The sequence below is a fragment of the Sphaeroforma arctica genome, assembly GCF_001186125.1.
Source record: "Sphaeroforma arctica JP610 unplaced genomic scaffold supercont1.381, whole genome shotgun sequence".
Taxonomy (NCBI): domain Eukaryota; class Ichthyosporea; order Ichthyophonida; genus Sphaeroforma; species Sphaeroforma arctica.
Genome location: NW_014040177.1, coordinates 33,875 through 57,601, shown reverse-complemented (window position 1 = coordinate 57,601; position 23,727 = coordinate 33,875). Strand labels below are relative to the sequence as shown.

The 23,727-nt window shown below is 39.7% G+C and overlaps 4 protein-coding genes across 5 annotated transcripts; 1 reads left to right on the top strand and 3 right to left on the bottom strand.

The window, feature by feature from the left end:
• Positions 1–171: 171 nt before the first annotated feature.
• On the bottom strand, positions 172–1,203 carry SARC_05760 (hypothetical protein; the record flags this gene model as incomplete). The annotated part of the gene is made up of 3 exons (XM_014300374.1): positions 172–273; positions 575–763; positions 1,081–1,203. 3 exons carry the CDS (start codon positions 1,201–1,203, stop codon positions 172–174), a joined length of 414 nt encoding a protein of 137 aa, XP_014155849.1.
• A 290-nt stretch (positions 1,204–1,493) lies between these two features.
• On the bottom strand, positions 1,494–2,239 carry SARC_05759 (hypothetical protein; the record flags this gene model as incomplete). The annotated part of the gene is made up of 2 exons (XM_014300373.1): positions 1,494–1,529; positions 2,060–2,239. The coding sequence occupies 2 exons, from the start codon at positions 2,237–2,239 to the stop codon at positions 1,494–1,496; spliced, it is 216 nt and encodes a 71-aa protein (XP_014155848.1).
• Positions 2,240–4,338: 2,099 nt separating this feature from the next.
• Positions 4,339–5,960, top strand: SARC_05758 (hypothetical protein). Its single transcript, XM_014300372.1, has one exon. The coding sequence runs from the start codon at positions 4,774–4,776 to the stop codon at positions 5,086–5,088; it is 315 nt and encodes a 104-aa protein (XP_014155847.1). The 5' UTR covers positions 4,339–4,773; the 3' UTR covers positions 5,089–5,960.
• Positions 5,961–7,254: 1,294 nt separating this feature from the next.
• SARC_05757 lies at positions 7,255–23,130 on the bottom strand (the record flags this gene model as incomplete). Of its 2 annotated transcripts, none has more annotated exons than XM_014300370.1 (19): positions 7,255–7,739; positions 8,124–8,233; positions 9,684–9,798; positions 10,375–10,481; positions 11,077–11,122; positions 11,784–11,910; positions 12,523–12,618; positions 12,883–13,013; positions 14,435–14,540; positions 14,788–14,903; positions 15,813–15,837; positions 17,610–17,742; positions 18,042–18,169; positions 19,040–19,153; positions 19,985–20,099; positions 20,766–20,860; positions 21,501–21,578; positions 22,642–22,758; positions 23,056–23,130. In XM_014300370.1, the coding sequence occupies 19 exons, from the start codon at positions 23,128–23,130 to the stop codon at positions 7,654–7,656; spliced, it is 1,920 nt and encodes a 639-aa protein (XP_014155845.1). The 2 variants fall into 2 exon arrangements, with proteins under 2 accessions (XP_014155845.1, XP_014155846.1); XM_014300371.1 differs by having other exon boundaries at positions 7,654–7,739; positions 15,708–15,837.
• Between the last annotated feature and the right edge of the window lie 597 nt (positions 23,131–23,727).

Genomic DNA, 23,727 nt, shown 5'->3' with positions numbered 1-23,727 from the left:
CACTCTCTGGTACAAAATTCGAAGCGGGAAATACGTGGGGTGTTAAGAAAGTGTTCTTGTACTTGTGAATGCTACAAAGTCCCCATGGGTCTACAGAATATCATATCATCACCGAATAACTTATACCCTTCGGATGTGCTATAAGTCGCATCAAGTACCGAAGTATGTTTTTCAACAAGGCTGCTCACGACATAAGGATATAGTAAGTTTCAGTGGTGAAAGTGTGCTTGTGCTGTCTCCAAAGCGGTGATCTCCATCTAAATTGATGAAATACTGATAGCGTAATGTGACAAGGTGATGTTTTACGAAAACAAAATGTGAAAAGGCTCCGTGTCATTTGCGTCCAAGAAAAAAAGATCCACTATCGATTGATTACTTTCAACCAGTGCCAAGCAAATTAGCACTGACACGAGAACAATCTTTTGAAGTTTATATTATATCTGCGTGGATAGAATAATTGATGACATACCACCACAAAGAAACCCAAATTTGCCAGTCCTTCTGAAGCACTCTAATAACAATTGAAACAAATCACAAAACAAATGACGAATGAATAGCGCACCGATCAACAAACCTGTGGGGTTTCCCAATTCTCAGGAGTGAGCACCAGGACGCACTTGTCAACGTCAAAGATGTCCCCTCCGGCCAGATTGAAGATATCGACGTACACGATTTCAGTTGGCTTTTCCAAAAGGCGTGCCTCGAAAAACTCGATTTCGGGTTTGCCGCTCACGGTAATTGTATCGTGTGTGGTCACCAATACCTAAAGTGTACGAGGACGTAGCAGTCGCATCTTAACGGGGCTGTGTTATCATTCAGATCACAATGCATATGCTGCTGTTTTTGCGCTTTACAAAACTGACGTATGGAGCTCATGGTGCGGTGCCAGACATTAGTTAAAGTGACAGGTAGAGTGTCGTAAAGAGAGACATATAGATTCTCATACGAAGTAGCCATCAAAAACGCCTAGAATTAGCAAAGCATCCACTGATGAGATGCAAACGTGTGTATCAAATATATGCTACATTAACTGGGCTTATTTGACTCGATTTGTACGGACGTGAACAATCGTTATCATACCTCTGCAGTCATACTCGGTACCATGTACTCAGCTGGGATGTTCGATACTCCAGAAGCACCCGGCGGCGTCCATTGCATTCGAGCAACCATACCTCCAGTATATTCGTAAAAGTTGACCTCCATGGAGCGTACGGATCCAGCCTCCATTTAAAATGCCGAGCACTTAGATACGCACGAAAAGAGAATTTGAGTTCTGAAAACGTCTTGTTCAAGGCTAATACACAGCCTTAATAAATGGCATTTAAATCGAATTCAATACGTATCAATTTATATAGCTGAAGGAATGTATTATAAACGTCAACAATAGCAGTTTTATAGTACATTCGGCAATGGCAGAGCCCGTGAGACACGGCAGTGTAATAATACGTCAAGCTTGCGACATGGATACGAGAACAAATTTACGCCCATACCTGTCATTTATTCACAACATCTGTCCGCAGATGCTCAGCCTATACAAAAAGGGGATAAACAAGATCAGCACATAGAATAAGGATCAAAATAAACGAAAAATATCTCACAAGGTTCACTTGGTTAAATACATACTGTTGCCCTCTCTTTGTCGATCGGGGTGGCAGCCATAATCGCTCGCAATAAGCTTGGTATTCATGTATATTCTCATGCCATCATCTGCGTATATGTATATTGTGTAGCTTCCTGTACACGGGAAGATCATCCTGAAATTCCAACGGATGAAGACTCTTTCGATCATTTCTGGCGCGCTGTAATGAAATCCTTGCGGATCAACGTTCCCCTAAGTAAGAACAGAGAATTAATGCGTTAGCTATAAATACTTTGAAGGGTGATGTTAGAATCTCGACCTGCCTGAAGCATCACTACGTTATCTCGCACATGGGAGAAATAAATAAGAAGCTAATCAATAACAAGCGGATGTAGCCAAGTAGTTATCAGTGTGTAGTTCACAGTATATATTCACATTAACAATATACCAAGAAACACGAAAGAAGCGCCTGAAACTTACCCGTAAGCCACCGATCACATTGAAGTTGACTCCTGTGGCATCTACACGGTCATAGTGTATGTGAGCCAGATTTGGATTGGGCTGGTTGTTACCACACCTGCTAGCATCTGAGTAGTCTGGGTAATATTGGCCGTAGGCTCCCCGTTCGGTACTGCCAGTACTGCAGGTGATTAAATCCATGTGATGCGTGTGCAAGTGCAAGCAGTGCTAAGATGCAACGCTCTGAGATTGAACAGTGCATCGTTTGTAAGACCGAGTATTTTTTAAATGTATGATACTCTTGACTAGCTAGTAGGTATCTGTGTACACACACACAGACGAGGTTATCACATCTAAGGTGAAAGACGAAAATTTTGTATTTGCTCATATATATACGGATACCCCAAACTTCAGATTCACGTTTGACAGGAGGTCAGACATAGCCTCCCTAAAATTGTCAATTTAGAAGGCTGTGAGGTTAAATAGAGGTGTGAAGAACAAGAAAACCCTAAAAGTTGGCTAAAACATAAAATAAATATAGGCTTTCTCTCTACTCTATTAAAAAAAAAGAGTTCTCTCGCTCTCGGTATTTACTCTCTCTCTCGCTCGCTCTCTACTCAGTAGAAGTGCTAGCTACAGAAACTCTACTAGAGTAGTCGTCTCTCTCAGAGAGAGGTCTATTACTAGTAGTATTTAAAAATAATATTTTTAAAAATAGAGCTAGTACTGACTATTGAGTAGAGAGGATGGTTTGGGCTGGGCCCTGAGGGCTGCCGCTGAACATCTGAAGGCCTGCCGCCTGACTGCCTTATGTTAGAGGCTCTGAGTCTGCGGCCTGAGGCCTGAGCCTGTCTCGAGACTCTGAGGGAGGCTAAATAAATACTATTTAACCCCAAGAAGAGGAAAAATAAGTATTGGTTTTTTAGGTTAAATACTTTTTTTTAATTATTTAAATATTTATTTATTATAAAATTACACCAGAATTGGAATAGAATTCTAAAAACAACAACATTGTTTTATTAAAAAAAAAAGGCAATTTTTAAAATAAAACTAAAGAGTTGTTCTTGGGTAAACGGTATATATATAATTATTTTTTGATCAACAACAAAATAGAAAAAAAAATATGGTTTGTTTTTTATGAAAGAAACGAAAACAATTGTATGCAGGCAGATGGATTCCAGACTCCAGACTCTAGTTTTCCACGTGATTCAAGATTCGATATTTTCTAAAAACAAATTTTTCCTAAAACCTGGTGGTAAAAAATATAACCGAGAAAATAACGAAATATTTAGTAAATAAATATACGTTTTCACTTTGCAGGTCTCTTTGCTGTATTACTTGTTGGAATTAGACTACATAACCAGTCTGGGACTGGGAGTGGGAGACCCATCGCTCATCAGTCCATCACTCAAGGCCAAGACCCAAGACCCAAGTCCCAACTGAAGTCTGAACTCTCTTAATTCCGAAGCTCCTCTCTGACTCTTCTATCAAGCGTACTCTTTCATCCTCAGTACAGAGTCATAACTACTAAGCTACGTCTTATGGTTGGTTATGAATTAAATAAATATTCAAGAAATAAAGTGCTGAAACTCAAAAGTCTGAAACAGAATCAAACATTATGTCTGCGGGGGCCAGGCCCGGGGGGATGTTTTCATATATATCTCACCCCGGTCAAGAGTCAACCACCCGGCAGCCGTTCTGGTTCAGGCGTCAGTTGTCTTTTGTTTGTTTCCAAAAATATTATTGTATATTGTCATTTTGTGGATTCAGAATATTTCACTGTCAGATTGGCTGTGCTTGTAAAAAAAACGCAGTAAAATGCGATGCTTTTTTTTTGGTGTTTTAACAAAATAGGATTTTGAAATTAAAAGAATGGTAATTATTTTGGCAATAAAAGGTTAAAACAAAGAGGAACAGTGCGCCGGTGGCTAAACCGCACTGCATTTTTTTTCGTATTGTCGGGCGCCTCATCCCAGTCACTCCAAGGAGTACCGAACTACACTCGTCCCTGTACCAGCAAGATGTACTTTTTAAAGTGATGATCGTCGACTCACTTGGCCCAAGCTTCAAACGGGAATTTATTGACCACTTCTTCCCATCGATCTTTTCCGAACCACTACAACGGCTATGAGAGCCATACCATATGTTCATACATTGTAACATACATACATTGCAACTCACCTTTTTCTTGAAATAAATAATATTATCCCTATTATTGAAACCTCGACCCAGCATGTCAATAATGCTGTCAGTATCATCGTTTAGCTCAATATACACGACAGTACGTATATAGGTTCCTGCTGTACTTCTGGTTTCTTGCAACAATGCCCACAGTGCTCTCAGTCCCGATTTCAGGGAAGAATTGGAGCCGTATGCTAGTCTCAAGGGGCAGCTCCTTCAGGCCCTCGCGGTGTATATGACTACTTGAGATTGCACCGGCATTGAACCAGGTCATACGAAGGCTGTTCATGGGCAAATCTGCCGTACAAATTCAGCCCTGCATTGCGTGACGTAGAAGGCTGACATCTTCGTCCTGCCTGCACATCTTATCGCTGGCGTTTGATGCGCATAGCAGGCGACTATTCCCCATTATGTGGAACCCTACACCAGACGAATTCTCAGACATGACATGGACTGATCAGAGAATGCCGCAAAGGAACGGCGTGTTGTGCCGACCTGTTGACTGAATTCATCTCGTCATTACCAATCGAAAAGTAGCGGTGACGGACACCGACATGGAACCGGTCGACTTCGCGTCCTTTCTGAAGAGCCCAATTGTGGCTCCGACTGATGTAGACACTAGCAGCACGCCTCAATTGTCAGCCACCAAGCTCACATTTGGGCAGCCTGCAAAGGCCGCCACAATGGTATACCAGGTAGTCAACAAAAATCAGCGAGCACAACAAGAGTTTGTGGTAGAAGCAGCTCGCAATTCCGCACTACAGGCGAAACTCTACGCAGTAGTCCCGATCTCGTGTAACCCCGAAGAGGAAGCGCAACTAGACAAAATGGTACATTTTGTGGTCGCCGAGGCGGCAGCCCAGTTATGAATCTTGTACTAGTTACTGATCCGGTTGCACGAAAACTAATTTACTTGATGTCCATTTATCCCAAACTTGAGAAGTTCTTTATAAGTCTCCAGCACGCTGCAGACGAGGTAGGCCTCTTCGTACGTGAGATATTCCGCGTTACACTTTATGCCCCTTCCATATCTACAACTTGTGAATTTAATGGGCTCTCAGGCACCTTTGGCGCCTATTGAAGGGGTTTGCCAACGACCAGTCACAGCCCGCCTCGACAATCGTATCAATGAATCCACAGGACAGCGTGACCCAGGCCTCAACGGTGGACTTACCCGACGATGACAGCGTCACCAGGCGAATATTCAGCGCATTCAGCGCCTGCGCAGTAGTGCTCATGACTAAGATCACAACGATCAAGCACGTCTCGACCAGAGTGACAGAGGTCACACACAAAACGATAGAGTCGCAAACCGCAAAAAAAAGGAACTTGCCTAATAGCAATGATATAGCACCTCTGTCAGTTGACTAAGCCTCTGCTTCTGCCACGTCTTTAACATCGGCATCGGCGGACAAGCCGGCTGTCAAGAAAGAGGAACAAACGACATGCTATAACTGGCTCGATTCTGGACCGCAGATGATAAGGAAAGTGCATTTAAGCACGACTGGTCGATAGTGGATGGATGGATGTACCCACTTTGGGAATTGATACACAAAGTGCTTAGGAATATTTTACTAAAGTATGTATTATTAACACTTATGGTACTGCGAATGAAAATACTATTTACCACAAAAGTTGTTCTTCTTTTGGGCTGATTCTTACATCTTGCAGACTAGCTTCACGGGACAGCCATTACTTCCCCACCCTACGCCGAGACCAGCAGGGCGCACAAAATAACGATATGTAAAATCCTCTCGTAAGTAAGATCGAATTTAAAATGTACTCTCTTTTATTCTGTCGAAGTAGAGGATTTAACCTTTGTTGTTGTTGGCCATCGTATCAGGGAGCTTGTACCTAAAAAAACCCTGAAACCCTGCAAACCAAAACATGTACAGTTCTTTAACAGGAGCCTAGATGCTTCGCAGCGTAATTATACTACAAAGCGGGAATTATTGGCAATATTTTTGGCTTTCGAGTTGTCTAAAGTCTACCTATATGGTACACACTTTAATATGGCATGTCATCAAAAGTCTTCAGTATATCCATCATCTTGTCGATACCCGATCATACATGGCTTTACGTGCGTTTAGTATTGCATTGCAATACGAAACCTGCTGACCCCTGCATCCAAGAGACCTAAGGTGCCTACATAGATCGCTCTCGTGAGATGTGAGCTAGATATGGCCTTCATTGGGCAGACAGGTGATAGTAAAACTTTTCAAGATTAGCATATTTTAATATTCAGTACATATGTTCATTCGATATCGTTGAGGCTGTCTCACCATAGTATGCCTGTGTAGCCGATTGATAATTGAGACAATTTTTCTGAGTTATACTCATTTAGTCTGGCATACCACTATTGACAACACGACAACCTTTGTATTGACGAGTCCAAGATATATTTATAGAGTGAAGGTGCCATGGATAGGCCTAGCTTCGGCCACCTGGCAATCATGCGCGAGTGTCATACCAAAATATGATTTCTTCGTGGTGTTGCGCATACTGGCCAGAAGTAATGTAAAATGTATGCACAACTTTTCAACGCCGGCAACATACAGTATCCTGCAAATCAGCCACGCAAAGGGTAACATCAGCGGAAGTATTGTAGTTGGATATCTGAGTGTGCGATACTTCCGTCGTAGAAGCTACACATGGGCGGTTTGGCTAGAATACTGAAGTATACAGAGTACTTGACACGCAGCCGCAATATGGCACAGTGCAGGGCACGTGGTAGAAGGTAATAGTGCTTTTAGCACTTTATCGCAATACCATGAATTTCACGATTTATAGACGCGACCCATTTCCTCAGAACTTCAGTACTGATCGTTCTGAAAATGTAGAACACGCCTGCATTGGGACTCCTCGGATGACACTTCACAACCGCTTTTTGAATAGATCTGTGATATGTAAGAAGGTGGTATCTGCAAAGACTATGTAGGAAGCATCATGGTCAGAACGGCAATATCTCGCTACAAATTTTATTAGAAGGGAGACAAGTGTTTCACTTTCTGAAGGCAATACAAAGCCAAATAGGAGTGGCCCAAGTGGTCTGATACATCTAGGAAATTTGCCATTCGATATTCACTTTATTTATTTCTGAATACCTACAATCCATCCCAGCATTTCGCTGATTTTATACCGTTGTTCACCCGATGAGACCGGAAACATATGCGTGAGGCAACAGTAGGCCATTATACCGACAGTTGATCGAAGTCTGTCGATCCGTTTATCATACGGCGGGAACAAACGTGATACCATACCAGCTTTACGATACCAATAGAATACCTTAGGGATAGCTTCAGCTTTTCGAGTACCGTCAAATAGATATATGGTATATCGGCCTGTCATCCATCGGACTATCACGTTTATCCGTGTAAGCTCCGTATACTACTCATACTCCGCCATTGTGTTAATTTTGAACTACAGCAATGTAATTATTTCGAGGAGGAATTGTCTAGCTTTGCGAGTCCCAAACTTTCTGCGAGCAGAATTTCCATATCGGCTTTGTTATTACCACCACCTGTATCAGGAGGAAGCAAATTGATTCCGTAAGTGATGGAAAGGAATTGATCATCCTCGACTAATTTAATCGTGTCAAGATCGTACATACAAGGCAACGATCTCGTTGATACGTTTGTAAAATCAACATATATATATTGCTCTTGGATACTCAAGTGCCTGGAAAATATGGGTATCATTATACACTCATTATATGGAAATATTTTGTTTTCGATGTAAAACTCCCAATTTCCGGTCAACAGATAGCAAGCCCCCGCCTCCCGTTCACAATCGCCGACAGGCCTACACACAGTATGTTGGCTGTAATCTAGTGTATAAAAATAGCACACCCCTAATCTTGAGCTAATTTGCACAAGTTATCGTTACCCAATGCGACAGTGCATACCTGATTTGTCGCCTTTCATTTGCTGATCGAGTGCTAATTTAGTATTCGCCAGGTGCAATATGGCTTCATCGATGGTGTTCTTTGCCACCAACTTGATCACTTTCACAGGTCTATACAGAGATGGGTGCGGGCAATTAAAGATAAGAATATACTGGAGAAATCGTCGAGAGTATTTAGTTCTTGCCCACAATTTGATCGCCTTCACAGATCAACAAAGGAATGTGTGTATTTTGTTCATGGCGAGAATATACTACAAAAAATCGTCAAGTTATGAATTATCATCAATGAGGTGGACGTATCAATTCGGGTGAGGCATTATTATAGAGAAATCTGCATGGCCTATATTGGAGTCTCATTAATAAGAAGAGTCTTTTGCCTCAGACTTAAGTCACATCAAAAAGTCAGTGATAGTGTGCGTGGCTATTTGAGCAAGGAATGCCTAGCGAGGTATAGCTCGACTCATAATCGAATATTGTTCGAAAGCACGCAAATCAAAATCTTTGAAATATGGTATGATGGATAAGATTCGTTGTTTTGCTTAGAATCTGTGAGGATTCAATCAATACTTATATACAAGCATAATTATTGATATAGGTAGATGTGCATATTTCGGTGTCTAGTTTGATGTTCGATTGAGTTTATTGATGACAAGAAGTGTAGAGTAGAAATCAATACTTATATACAAGCATAATTATTGATATAGGTAGATGTGCATATTTCGGTGTCTAGTTTGATGTTCGATTGAGTTTATTGATGACAAGAAGTGTAGAGTAGTATGCGTGTGTATTTAACAAGAAAGCTCTCACATTGAACGTATTGATACGCACACCCATTTATGTACATTTTGAACGACGAACGTTGTGCACAACACAAGTCAAAGCTTGAATACATTCATATTACCTTTTACTTCAGCATGGACAAGGTTTGATCATACACATTATGAGCAAGAAAGTGAGTCAATGATACACATACTTGCGTAGCTACAGGTATACATCCCCTTGATTGTACTATAATCATTCCGTGGGAATAGACCATTGCAGACAACATGATACTTTTGCCCACGAAGCTTTCCAGCACACACAGCGATCACACGCATGCTTCGCCTTCAAGCAGGCAAACGCAGCAGATACACGAAACGATAGTTACTATATATATATATATTCATACATATATACATACTTACTAAACGATAGTCACTATATATATATATATATATAAATCACACACACACACATTATATATATATATATATTATATACATATATATATATATATATTATATATACATATATATATTATATATACATATATATATATATATATGTATACATATATATATATGTATACATATATATATATATTTATATGTAAACATTTATACATATATACTATAAAACATATACATAGACAAACATACACACACATACACGCACACACACACATATATATATATACATGCATATATGCGTATAATATATACACATGCACATATATCTTACATTCGGTGTGATTCGATAGCTTAATATAAATCAGTGTATCGGCTATGATTGTTGAAATTACCTGGTTTGACCCACTCTATGGGCGCGATCCTCCGCCTGCCTATCGTTGTGGGGGTTGTAATCCATGTCATGCAGGATTACAGTGTTGCTAGCTGTTAGATTGATACCCACACCACCTGCCAAGGAAGCACGCCAACAAGATGTGGAGCCAAATAAACCAAGTTTAGTACGAGTTTACACCAGTACCGCGGCATTGGCTAGGAGAGTTGAAGCGATTATGGAACAATCCATCAGAAAGTACAGAATAAGTGTAGAGGTTGGCGGAGAAAATCAAATCTGTGGACAGTCTTGGCATCGAATATTGCCTAATTTCACAATGCATCGTCTGCACGGCAAACTAGATAGAGATATCTCCATCTGGTATATCCAACCCAAACCTTGTACATCAACAAGGCAGATACAAAATTAAGACTGGATCTTCTTGTACTTGTTAGAAACAGGTATATCCATCACACAATACTATGGTATGCTAACACAACTACGAATCGAGTGCTCATTCTCAAATATACGACGCATTTCAGCGTGCGGATAGGGTAAATATCACCAGAAATTGGCTTTTGTATTCGTCTTTTCATTATCTGGCATACAAATATGGTAGGCATTTGAACCATCTCGATATTTTCTACCAATCTTGAAATACTATAACAATATTCTATGCACAATAATGCCAATTTTCAAGCACCCCTACATACCTGCTCGGGTTGATAGCAGAAACACCAAAATGTCTTCGTTCTCATCAAATTCATCGATCAAATCTTGCCGTTCACTAACAGCGGTCTGGCCGTCTAAGCGGAGATACCTGAATAAGCCGATATACAAACCGAAGTTTTGAGATTATAATCCGCAGTTGAAACGCAAATATACCTGAATAATTCGGAATTTGGCGGATCAGAATATACAGTAACCAGAAGCCAAAAACTGAACCACAAGCGGAAAACACACCCGAAAACACTTGTTTACTCGGAGTCAGTTCAACAACGTGGTACATAAGCGCTGAACTGACATTATGGGTGCGGTCCGGTGAAAATAGATCCTATACGCATACATGATTCAAAGCTAAACCCTAAACCCCTAAATTAAATATGGAACTAGTTGGCCAACGGGGTCCTTACAGTCCCTTGATGGTCAAAGTACGGACACACTCGGATAGCAAACAGAACTTAACTAGTTAGTAAACTATCGACCCAAAACGTGCCTCCAAACAACAATCCAACACAAATCATCGCTGTCCTAATTATTTGGGAAACAAACCCGATTTGACGAGTTCCAAAAAGGACCCTGGATACACACATATAGCAAACAGCACTCAACGTGTTCCAAACTATCGACCCATAAAGTGCCTTCAAGCAACCCAACACAAATCTTCACCGCCCAAAATTGTTTGGAAAACGCACCCGATTCCGACGTGTTCCAAATAGTCTTCCAAGATGTCCAGCATCACTGCAGTGCGGAGATGACAGCGTCAAAGGAAGGTAAATCGATTTAATACCAGAATAACATCTTTAATCGGCATCATAATAATACAAACAAGTCTGTCTGCGAGTTTACATTTATGACAAGATAAAAAATGATACAGACCAGTCCAGCAGAAAACATCTACAATGGGCATCATAATAATACAAACAAGTCTGTCTGCGAGTGTACATTTATGACAAGATAAAAAATGATACAGGCCAGTCCAGCAGAAAACATCTACAATGGCCATCATAATAATACAAACAAGTCTGTCTGCGAGTGTACATTTATGACAAGATAAAAAATAATACAGACCAGTCCAACAGAAAACATCTACAATGGGCATCATAATAATACAAACAAGTCTGTCTGCGAGTGTACGTTTATGACAAGATTAAAAATGATACAGACCAGTCTAGCAGAAAACATCTACAATGGCCATCATAATAGTACAAACAAGTCTGAATGCGTGTGTACGTTCAAAACAAATTAAAAAAATGATACACACCAGTCCAGCAAGTTCCAACTACAATTCCATCAATGAATACCGATTTTTTTTACTATGTCTCTTGAAATTTGAAACATAAAAGAAACATTTAAACCGAAGCCATTCATGTACACTACACTCGGGTCCTCGAGAGCTTACCCGTAAATTGACTGAAAAGAAGGACACGATCACCGCGCTCCTTCATCTTTGGCAAATGCTCCCCCAGCCACGTGAGTTTCGCCGAGGAATGCCTCACTTCGTCGTCCAATTGATACTTGGCTAGCCTCTGCGGACCATCAGAGTGGGTATTAGGGCTTTAGGGTTTAGGGTTTTAGGGTTTTACATGAGTTTCGCCGAGGAATGCCTTACTTCGGTGTCCAATTGATATTTGGCTAAGCTCCGCGTACTATCAGAGTGGAAATGAGTACTGGGATATCTTATGAAGTGCATGTCAATTGTTAATTCTATCTAATGTTTCGGTTGACAGTTCAGATGCAGTTGATACTTGTGGCAAAAGGCCCTGCATCAATGTCATATTGAGAATAGGCCGAACGATGGGTATTCAGAGATTGAGAAAGAGTTAGAAACCATACACAGGCACACAGGTACATGCACATGGACAAACACAATATCTAACACGAATATATGCACGTGACCCCTCCCCACACTTTCATACACACGCACACGTATATGCACATGCACACACACGCACACGTACATGTTCCACACATGTGCATACACACAGCATATATGCATGGGACACACACATGCATATATGCATGCACACACACACGCGCATATAAGCATGTACACACACCCACATACTTGTGCATTCCCACACTGGCACATACATGCATACATAAAATATTGGCATAACATAACATATAGGCATACATACCGGGTATTTGACGCAGAGCGTGTGTATTTGGAAGTCGGACATGAAAAAAAGTTCCTCTTGGATGTGCTCCACCTTTTTCCCCTCGAACTCATCCTCCTGTGACAAGTTAAAAGTTAAAAGCTTAAATGGTTAAAAGGTTAAAAATGACGGTTGCGTACATACTATCTGCAGGCATACACAGCCTGTACTACATACAGTTGTGTACATACTATCTGCAGGCATACACAGCCTATACTACATACAGTCATGTACATACTATCTGCAGGCATACACAGACTTACACAGCCTGTACTACACACAGTCGTGTACATACTATTTGCAGGCATACACAGCCTGTACTAGATATAGTCGTGTACATACTATCTGCAGCCGCTGCGCCAGTTTGAAGCACAGGTCGTCGCCGTAGTGTGAGCGGTGGAGTGTCTCGTGGTTGGCCATTTTGCGCAGCTGCATCATCACATTCTGGATCTGCTTGGTGTCCGTCGACTCCTCTGTGATACGGTAGTATTGTGTGATGTGTTTAATTAGCAAGCGATGTATTTATTTAGCAAGTGATGTGCTTATTTAGCAAGCGATGTGTAAATTTAGCAAGTGATATGTTTTTTAATACGTGATATGGCAGGTGTGTGCTATTCTCAATCTTTCTTTCACGGAAGTATTCTGCATGAAGTGTCGTCTGTATCACCCTCAGTGCAATACCACGCTACAATGTAGTGTTGTGTGTATCTAGTGGTCACTATTACCATCACATTCTGCATCTGCTTGGCGTCTGTTGACTCTTCCTATGCCGTGGCACTATTGTGTGCTATGTTTACTTATCAAGTTAAGTGTCTAATCTCGATACAACGTTGGAATAAGTGAGAAACTAACATTGTGAAAGTGTGAATACTCAGCACATGGATCTCACTAGCAGGCCCTATTGCACCTAAAACCCTACTACGAGATATACACACACACACACCCACATATATAAATATAATATTAATAATATAATAATATATATAATAGTATAATAATATAATAATATATATATATAATAATATAATAATATATATATATATATATAATATATATATATAATGATATATAAATATATGATAATATAATACTATAATAATATATATTATAATATAATAATAATATATATATATAATAATATATATAAATATAATAATATAGCTATATACTAATATCAATATCATAAAAAACTTAAATCCCATCCAAAATGCAGCCACAATCTTGATATGATCCAAAGATTGCATCCATACAATTCTGGCCACGGTGTTCCGTTATAAATCGTATAATTTTTTTTTTTTGGCTAAAATTCAATCTTGAATCTGATATTGCTGTCCAGCCATTCAACAGCACTACCATACAACGGACGAATGACACCATTGCGCTTAATGAGATACGATTCTTCACAAAAAAATAAATAAATCAAAATGATACCTATGATACAGCTTGCAATCAGTCCACAAGGCCTGGGTATGGCAAACGGTATCAATCGTAGGAAAAAACCAATACACTATTGTGATATATACGCATATGGTGTATAGCGTAGGTAACATAGCCGTGTTTGTTTGTTTTTGGCGTGGGACTTTTTCTTTTGTCTGGTGTCTCGAATACAGAAGAGATCAAAAAACCTATTGCTGAGGCAAAACTGAGCATACATAAGCCGTTGCTGCGTCTGCCTACGCTCATACATTGGACTATGTGACTACCCAGCACGGCACTAGCGGACATACACAACTCGTTGACACAGTACACTTTCAGTGTCTACCTTCAATGATCTTTACGCTATAACACACATTCAAAAGGCACAGGTGCCCATACGCAACCAGTCCACACAGGTTAGCTTCAACGATACGGTATGCATACATGATACATATTCACACGGTGCAAGGGAGCGTACTCTGTTCACGGATCTCGTTGACCAGGTCGGCGTATAGTTCTTTTTGATTGGCTTCCATTTCGCAGAATTCAATGTGCGTGGTCTTCTTGGGCAAATCCCCCAGGACCTGTAATAGAGTACGATCCACAGAGGAATCAGAAAGAACATAGGTATGGTTAACTAATCAGTAGCTATACACGTACGCTGAGTAAGACATAGGCATACATACATATATACATACATACATACACACACACACACACCATATAATATATACATAAATACATATTTATATATATTTATGAAAATGCACGCGAATATATCTATATCTACATATATGTACAAGTAAGTATATAGAAGCAGCTCACACTCACGTCTTTTTTCAGCCTTCGCAGTACAAACGGCTTCATGATATTCCGCGCGCGTTTGACAATATCCATTTCTGGACCAAATTCGGTCTCTTCCTCCAATTCCAATGAGTACCGCGATTCTAAAAATAGAACAGAAAGTATATCGAATTCAATACAAATGTATCGTAAAAACATATACTAAGTTGAAAGCAGCGGTGCAATAGAATTTGAACTGGATCATGAGAAACACTTATCAACACGCATGGGAGATACTGTGCGGTGTGCAACCGATGACAATGCGACCGTATTAGTATATATATATATATCTATATCTACACACACACACTTATATATAAATATATATATATATATATCTATATCTACATATATATATATATATATATCTATATCTACATATATATATATATATATATATATATATTACCGTGTACACATACACAAGCACAGACACATTTACACACGCACAGACACATACAGACAAGTACACTAGACACAGACACAGGCAAATACATTCGCACACAGACACAGGCAAATACACTCGCACACACGATTAAGAAGCAACAGAACCATAGACCAATAGAAGCAGGGTGCTTAGTGTCACACAAATTCAGCGCAACATGGCCCAAAGATACAGTGTACAGGAAAGACTGATTGGTCTATATATGTTGTATTATGCACATTTCACAGGTGCAGCCACAAATTCACGCTAAAATGGACGATCTGATTGGTGAAAATTAAACATGTGCTTATGGATGCGTTCTGATGGGCGCGCGCGCTCAAGCTTGCGTCAAAGACGTTTCTGATTGGTGCAAACACACATACGTTCAAAGGATACGATCTGATTATCACACACGCACACTTACGTTTAATGTTACGATCCGATTGGTGCAAACGCCCACACAGCTACACACACACACACATACGTTTAAAGATGCGCTCCAGTGTTTCGTAGCTGGCTGTGAACATGGTGGGCATGATGAAATTGAGAAGAGATATCAACTCCAACAAATTGTTCTGCAACGGCGTACCTGTCAGTAGCACACGATGTCTGGCCTAAGGGTGAGGGAGAGGAGAGCGTCAGACAGGCAGGGAATGCAGCTATTGGTGGATTGATACAGATATGTAACTACATATAGATGGATTGTGCAGCTATCTGCTGAGTTAGGGTTAGCTTCTTTACTTGTTTATGGAGTATACATTCCTCACATAGATCAGATTATATATCTACCTTGCTTAAAACACCACCTTAGCTAGTTGCCCATACCCTGTGGGTGGGTTATTACAGATATGAAGGAATAGGAATGTATACAGAGGTGAGTGGAGTGTTACATATATGAAATGAATACAAATGCATGAATACAGTTGTTGGTACATCGATACACCTATGAAGGACACTTCGCTGTTGGCAGAGAACACACCCATGATATAAATATGAGATATTCATCTCAATCAAGATGTACTTATTCGAATATAGCTGTGGGCAAGGACACACACACACATCTGGAATGGTGAGATCAGGCATGCATGGAATAGTGCTGTCTGACTGTCTGTAACACTAAAGAGAATACGCGACTGAAGGACTTCCGAGACAAGCGCGGTATATGCGTTGTACTACCGCAGAAGGCGTGGAATGGACCCTCACACACGCGGGCACTCTTCTGTCAATGACTGTTACTATCTACCTATCTATAGATCTATATATATAAACATATCCATCTATTTATCTATCTGTATATAGAACTATCTATCTATCTATGTATCTATATATCTATCTATCCACTACCTATCTATCTATGTATCTATATATCTATGTATCTATAAATTTATTTATCTATCTTTAGATCTATCTATCGATCTTTAGATCTATCCATCTATCTATCTATCTATAGATCTATATATAACTAACTAACTAACTAACTATCTATATATCTATCTATCTATCTACATATCTATCTATATATCTATCTATCTATCTACATATCTATCTATCTATAGATATATAAATATATATCTAACTAACTAACTATCTATATATAGATCTATCTATCTATAGATCTATATATATATATAAATATATATCTAACTAACTAACTAACTATCTATCTATAGATCTATATATATATATAAATATCTAACTAACTAACTAACTAACTATCTATCTATATGATCAACACCGAGAAAAAGACCTGGGCCGATTGAAGCAGAGTACGTATGTGTCGGTTGATAGCAGATGAGCGAAGCACTTCAGTAGAAATGGGGTAGACACTACAAGCAACGAGGAGGCTGTACTCGCTTAACGGCTATGTTTTGAAGCTGAAAGATATTGAACATACGTACTTACGGGCATACATTCGCCTCGCAGCTAACTTTACGTACAGACATACGTGGAACATATACGTTTACGAGATAAATATATACACACTGTGCAGCCGTGTTTCCGTACAGACATATATGAAACTTGTGCGTTTACGAGATATATTTATACACGCTGTGCAGCTATGTTTTCGTACAAATAACATTGAACTTAAACGTTTACGAGACGTATATACACACACTGCACAGCTATGTTTCCGTGCATACATACATTGAACTTAAACGTTTACGAGACGTATTTACACACACTGTACAGCTATGTTTCCATGCATACATACATTGAACTTAAACATTTACAAGATGTATTCACACACACTGTACAGCTATGTTTCTTGAACTTAAAAGGTTTACGAGATGTATTTACACACACTGTACAGCTATGTTTCTTGAACTTAAACATTTACGAGATGTATTTACACACTCTGTACAGCTATGTTTCTGTGCATGCATACATTGAACTTGTGCAGTTGGGTGTATCTCTGCGACCCCATATTCTTTAGCATGTGCCCCTCATCGCAGATCATCACAGAGAACTTCTGCTTAGCCAGGAATGACCGGTCTGAAGCGGTGCCTACGTTGTTATACCTGAAACAGCAATGGATAAGATCAAATCAGTGTACGGATGTGACTGGTTAAAAGTTATAATTAGTAAAACTTTAAAAAATCAATACTCGCGAGTGAAAGTTCATGAAACATATTTGGATTGGTACAGAACTGCTTGGTCAGGACAGACCTGTCGGAGGCCGTTGCTGTTATTAGAGGTTATCTCTGAGGAACAATGAGTGAAATTCAAGCAAGTGCTCAAGAAATTTTTTACCGATCCTAAATTGCTATATAAAAAAAGTGTACACCAATAGCCCAAAAGCGAACAGCAAGACACATACGTTGTGAGTAACACCGCGTGTTTGGTCTTCTTTTGACGAACAGCGGCTCTGATTTCCTGTCTACTGGCCTGCGGACCAGTATACTGGAGCACAGTCATGTTGGGCGCCCATTTTTCGAATTCTCGAGCCTAAATTTGGGTCAAGTAGATGAGGAGTACGCAGAATAGTGAGAAATACTAAGCCACTAATAAGCATACCAACAGAAAGGTAGCTTGGAATGCATTTATCGGTTTATAGGCCCTGATTCTAGCCAAGCAAAAGCAAACTAAAGGCTACGCAGTTCATTAACTGGGAGAAATGCCTATAGCCAGCGCTCATGAAAGCTCGCAGAGTATATTTTTAAAATTCGCACCAATGAGAACTGAGCAAGTGTATTCAAACGAGATAGCGCTAAAAGCCTACGACACAGAACGAATTTGCTCAAGGACGATTGATTGTACTCGATTGTTGTTCCAGAAATGCAACAAATACAGTCATCAGGTCTAACAAGCAAAGTGATATTAGATCTAACAATTGACATACTAAGGTGCAATATAACATACTAGATTTAATAATAAACAAGGACATATCTAACCATTAACACACCAGATCTAACAATCAACATACTAGATCTAACAATAAGCATACCAGATCTAATAATAACAAGGACATCTATAACAATAAACATACCAGATCTAACAATAAGCATACCAGATCTAATAATAAACAAGACCCACATCTAACAATTAACACACCAGACCTGCCAATAAACACACCAGATCCAACGATTTGCATGGAAGATCTAACAGCAAGATTTAACAATTAACATACACCTCTGGGATTGGACTGTACTTATACTTATCGCTCTAACAGCAAGATTTAACAATTAACATACACCTCTGGGATTGGACTGTACTTCTGGTTATCGCTTGTTACTCGCTAAACCCCTCCAAAACCGAGTTTTTCCAAATACATTACAACCTGCCAAAAAACCCCTCAAAACTAAAAAAAAAACTCACCCAATTGGCTATCGTTGAAGCGGGGCAAATGACGCAATGGGCGCCATACAATCCTTGTTCAATTTCGGTGACGTAAGCCAAGTAAGCTATTGCTTGGATGGTCTTACCGAGACCCTGTATAGTGTCATGCGTGTTATGTGTATACACAGTATGTGAGTATCATGTGTATAATGTGTATACACAGTATGTGAGTATCATGCGTGTTATGTGTATACACAGTATGTGAGTGCGAGTATTGCCTTGACATAGCCAAGTAAGCGATTGAGGCCCTGTATAGTGTCATGCGTGTTATGTGTATACACAGTATGTGAGTATCATGCGTGTTATGTGTATACACAGTGTGGGAGTATCATGCGTGCTATGTGTATACGCAGTATGTGAGTATCATGCGTGTTATGCGTATACACAGTATGTGAGTACGAGTATTGTATTGATATGTTCTATAGTGTTGCACCCAGTACATCACGTGGCATGACTTTAAGGTGTGTGGTGGTATCCCCAGGGCACCGGTACATGCTTACTCAGAACTACGACTATCACAACCCACATGTGTACAAATGTATTGGCATAGCCACTACAGCGGGTAACGGAGAAATAGGGCTCGATTCAAGAGAGACGGCATCGACATATTGTGCATAGTACCCGTCAGATACACAGAAAGGGGGGTGATCAGCAATCACTAGAACTCGAGTTTGGGGGTTTAGGGTATAGGGTTTTAGCTATCATTAGGGTTTAGGGTTTAGGACTCGATGTGTGTACAACATCCAGTACAACGCACCCGTCCACAGAAACCGGGAACGTGGGTAATAAAGTGTGACGATTGGCCACAAAGCGCCATGCACGTACACCAAACCCTAAACGTTCAAACCCTAAAGCAGATTCCATTGCGTGACGGAAACCGTTCAAATGTATTGGCAAGAGTTGCGCCAAGCCACCGACCCGTACCATTTCATCGGCTAGGATACCCCCCACTTTATTCTCGTAGATCAGCGACAGCCACTTAAGCCCCACCAACTGATACGACTTCAACGTCCCCGTCAAGCACGACGGTTGTGCATTGCTGTAGGGTTTTGCGGTTTAAAAATGTAGGGTCTTTAGTATTCAGCGTTCAAGGGTTGTGTGAACTGCTGTAGGGTTTTTGAGTTTGTAGGGGTTTGAGTTTAGCGTTGGTTTGTTGAAATGAAACAAGAAACGATCGGCCAACGACTATACATACACACCACATACAAACTTGGTAAGCACGTCGGCTGTGTAATTACTGCAGGGGTTCATTTAGAGTTTAAAAGTAGGGCTCGATTATTTTAGGGTCCTAGGGTTTAAGCGTTGAGGTTTTTAGGGTTTAGGGTTTAAGCGATGATTTTTGGGATTGGCGGTGCAGAAATGGGGCACGAAGAGTATAAACAAGGCGTTAGATACGCGACATAGGTTGTTTGCTGAATATCCGTCATTATACATTTGCGACAAACTATATATGTACAGATAATAGTCGGTTGAATTTGCGACACACTCTGTATGTACAGTTAAAATTTGCGACAAACTATGTGTGTACAGTGAACAGTCAATTGAAATTGCGACAAACGATGTATGTACAGTTAACAGTCAATTGAAACTTGCGACAAACTATGTATGTAGAGTTAACAGTCAATTGAAATTTGCGACAAACTATGTATGTATAGTTAACAGTCAATTACAATTTGCGATAAACTATGAATGATTTGCGACATACTCTGTTTCTGTTTGGTCGGTATCTTCGTTTACGGTTATTTTCTGTCGCATGACCTTTGTGATCTTTTCACAACCCGCCATAAGCCGATCCACTTCCTAACGGGGTTTAAAATTGTCGTTGCAAATTTTAAGATTACGGATACAAACCGCATAACCATATATACCCTTATACACCACTTCCTAACGGGGTTTAGAATAGTCGTATGCAAATTTTAAGATTACGTATACAAACCGCATAACCATATATACTCTTATAAACCACTCCCTAACGGGGTTAAAATTGTCGTATGCAATTTTGAGATTATCGTATACAGACCGCACAACCATATATTCCCATATACACCTTCATATGATGAATCTATGCATACTAAGCTAGCATTGGTAACAAGGGGCAGAACGCACACCAAGTACCTGATCTAGCCATTGCAGTACCGAGCTATACGGCGTGAGCCCGAATGGGCCACATTATCAAAAAAAAACGGGGCCAAGGTCAGAAACCCAGGGTTAGGTTTTGACATTACTGCAAGATTCGGGTCGGACTCGGATTTTTCAGCACCAGGATGACCCAACACACAACACATGACACACCTTGCCATTTACGACGCAGGATTTACGTCATTTTGTACCAATACAGACAGGATTTGCGACATTCATGACAACGCAGTCAGGGTTTAGGACATTTGCAACGACAAACATGATTTACGGCATCGCAACAATTTCAAACCGAACGACTTACCGCCAATTCATTCAGCAGTTCTTGACAACTCAGAATCGCGTTGACTGTTACGCCCTTAGTGCTATCGAACTTCTGGTACTGTGGTGAACGAGCAAAATAAATAAATAAATAGAATAAGCAAAATAGCAGAGAAACAGAATAAGCAAAATAGTAAATAAATAGAATAAGCAAAAGAGTAGATAAACAGAATATGCAAAATAGCATTTAAATAGAACAGGCAAAATAGTAGATAAACAGAATAAGCAAAATAGTAGATAAACAGAATATGCAAAATAGTAGATAAATAGAACAGGCAAAATAGTAGATAAACAGAATAAGCAGAATAGTAGATAAACAGAATATGCAAAATAGTATTTAAATAGAATAAGCAAAATAGTAGATAAATAGAATAGGCAAAATAGTAGATAAACAGAATAAGCAAAATAGTATTTAAATAGAATAAGCAAAATAGTTAATAGATAGAATAAGCAAAATAGTAAATAAACAATAGATTTAGATTGACATGATATGTATCAGGACATGATATGTATCAGAACATAATCATGCCCACTGAGTGAGATCAAGTAATAAGAACACGTTGAGATAAAGTTAGATCAGAATATCATGCTACCCAATGCATCCAGAATTAGTATCAGAAATACGTTGAGATAAAGTTAGATCAGAATATCATCCTAGCCATTGCATCCAGAATAAGTATCAAAAACACGATGAGATAAAGTGGTATCCGAATAGTTTCCAACGTGTGCCACACATAGTTCATAGCATAAGAGTAGTGTTAGCAACAGAACCGACTAGTCTGTCCAAGCTTCCCAATAATAGGTGAAGGGATACACCTACTTGTATGCAGTTGGTTAGTGTCGATTTAGCGGTATGTTAGTGTCAGCAACGCCACAGAGCTGCCATACGGGTCCTAATAACAACCCAGATAGCATAGCAACAACACACTCACTAGTAAACATAGCACCAGGACGTTACAGCGGACTGCGTGGACGCTACAAAGCCTATCCATGAGCAGTGACTATCGTACTACATATATCGCCAAGTGTTTCCGTTTGTATTATGGGCCTATAGAGGTACATGTGAGGTATTGTTACCGTAATTAACGGTTATACTTCCACTATATATATATATATATACTTACCATATCATCGTAGCTTTCAAACGGTCTTAAACTCATAGCCACCTCTACCCCTCGGGCACCAAGCCCTGGTAACCGACACAGTTGAGAATGTGTGCACCCGCGAAACATGTCTAATACCTGCGATCACAGAATAAATTGTAAATTATGAGAAAAATGATCTATACAACTATAGGTTATATGTACATTATAAGCAATCTATTGTGTAATTTGTACAAGACGGCTATCAGATATATATATATACACATATATATATGTATGTGTGTATATATTCATATACATATACAAATACACATACATATATATTTATATATATATATATGTGTGTGTGTGTTTACATGTATTCCATACGCGCATCTATACGAGTGCCGCGCATACAATCACGCACATCTCATACATTCACTTCCATTCATACACGTCTCGCTCATACTCTTTGGCGGTCCACTGCTTCGAAAGGATCGCCTTCGTCGTCTTCGGAGTCATATGAGTCATGCCGCCTCCTGGGCGGGGGCTTCGTGGCTTTCTCTGTGATAGGTTGTGACAGGTAGGTGAGCTACTACTCCGCCTGTGACACTTTGTGCTATAAATAGATCCGAGCAGGTTAGAGCGGGCGGGGCTTTGAGAGGTTGTGAAAAGTAGGTAGACTAGTACTCCTCTAGTGACAACTTGGGCTATAAATAGCTTTCCGTGAATTATGACGGTATGCACTTACTTATGACTGTTGTACTGGAATGTACCTTAATTGGATGCGATACAATAACGCTTCATAGCAAACAAATGGAAAACGCAGACGAATTTGACACACACACACGGCAGATGTGTCTTCATTTGTTACTGGGCATCCCCAACAGAATACAACCTGTCCACAAACAAGTACATATAGCGTCACGGAATAGTTAGAACCTGGTATATAGCTATACATGTATTTATATACACAACAGTTCACACCAAACTCTAACCTTTATTAGCACACACATATAGTACCACACACATTCCCCGCCGCGCACACATACTCGGTCTAAGATGAGGCATATATATATATATATATATATATATATATAATAATATATAATATATAATAATATGTGT

What these genes read in the sequence shown, in the direction of transcription:
- SARC_05758 (XM_014300372.1), top strand. Translation starts at nt 4,774, where the DNA reads ATGGAACCGGTCGACTTCGCGTCCTTTCTGAAGAGCCCAATTGTGGCT.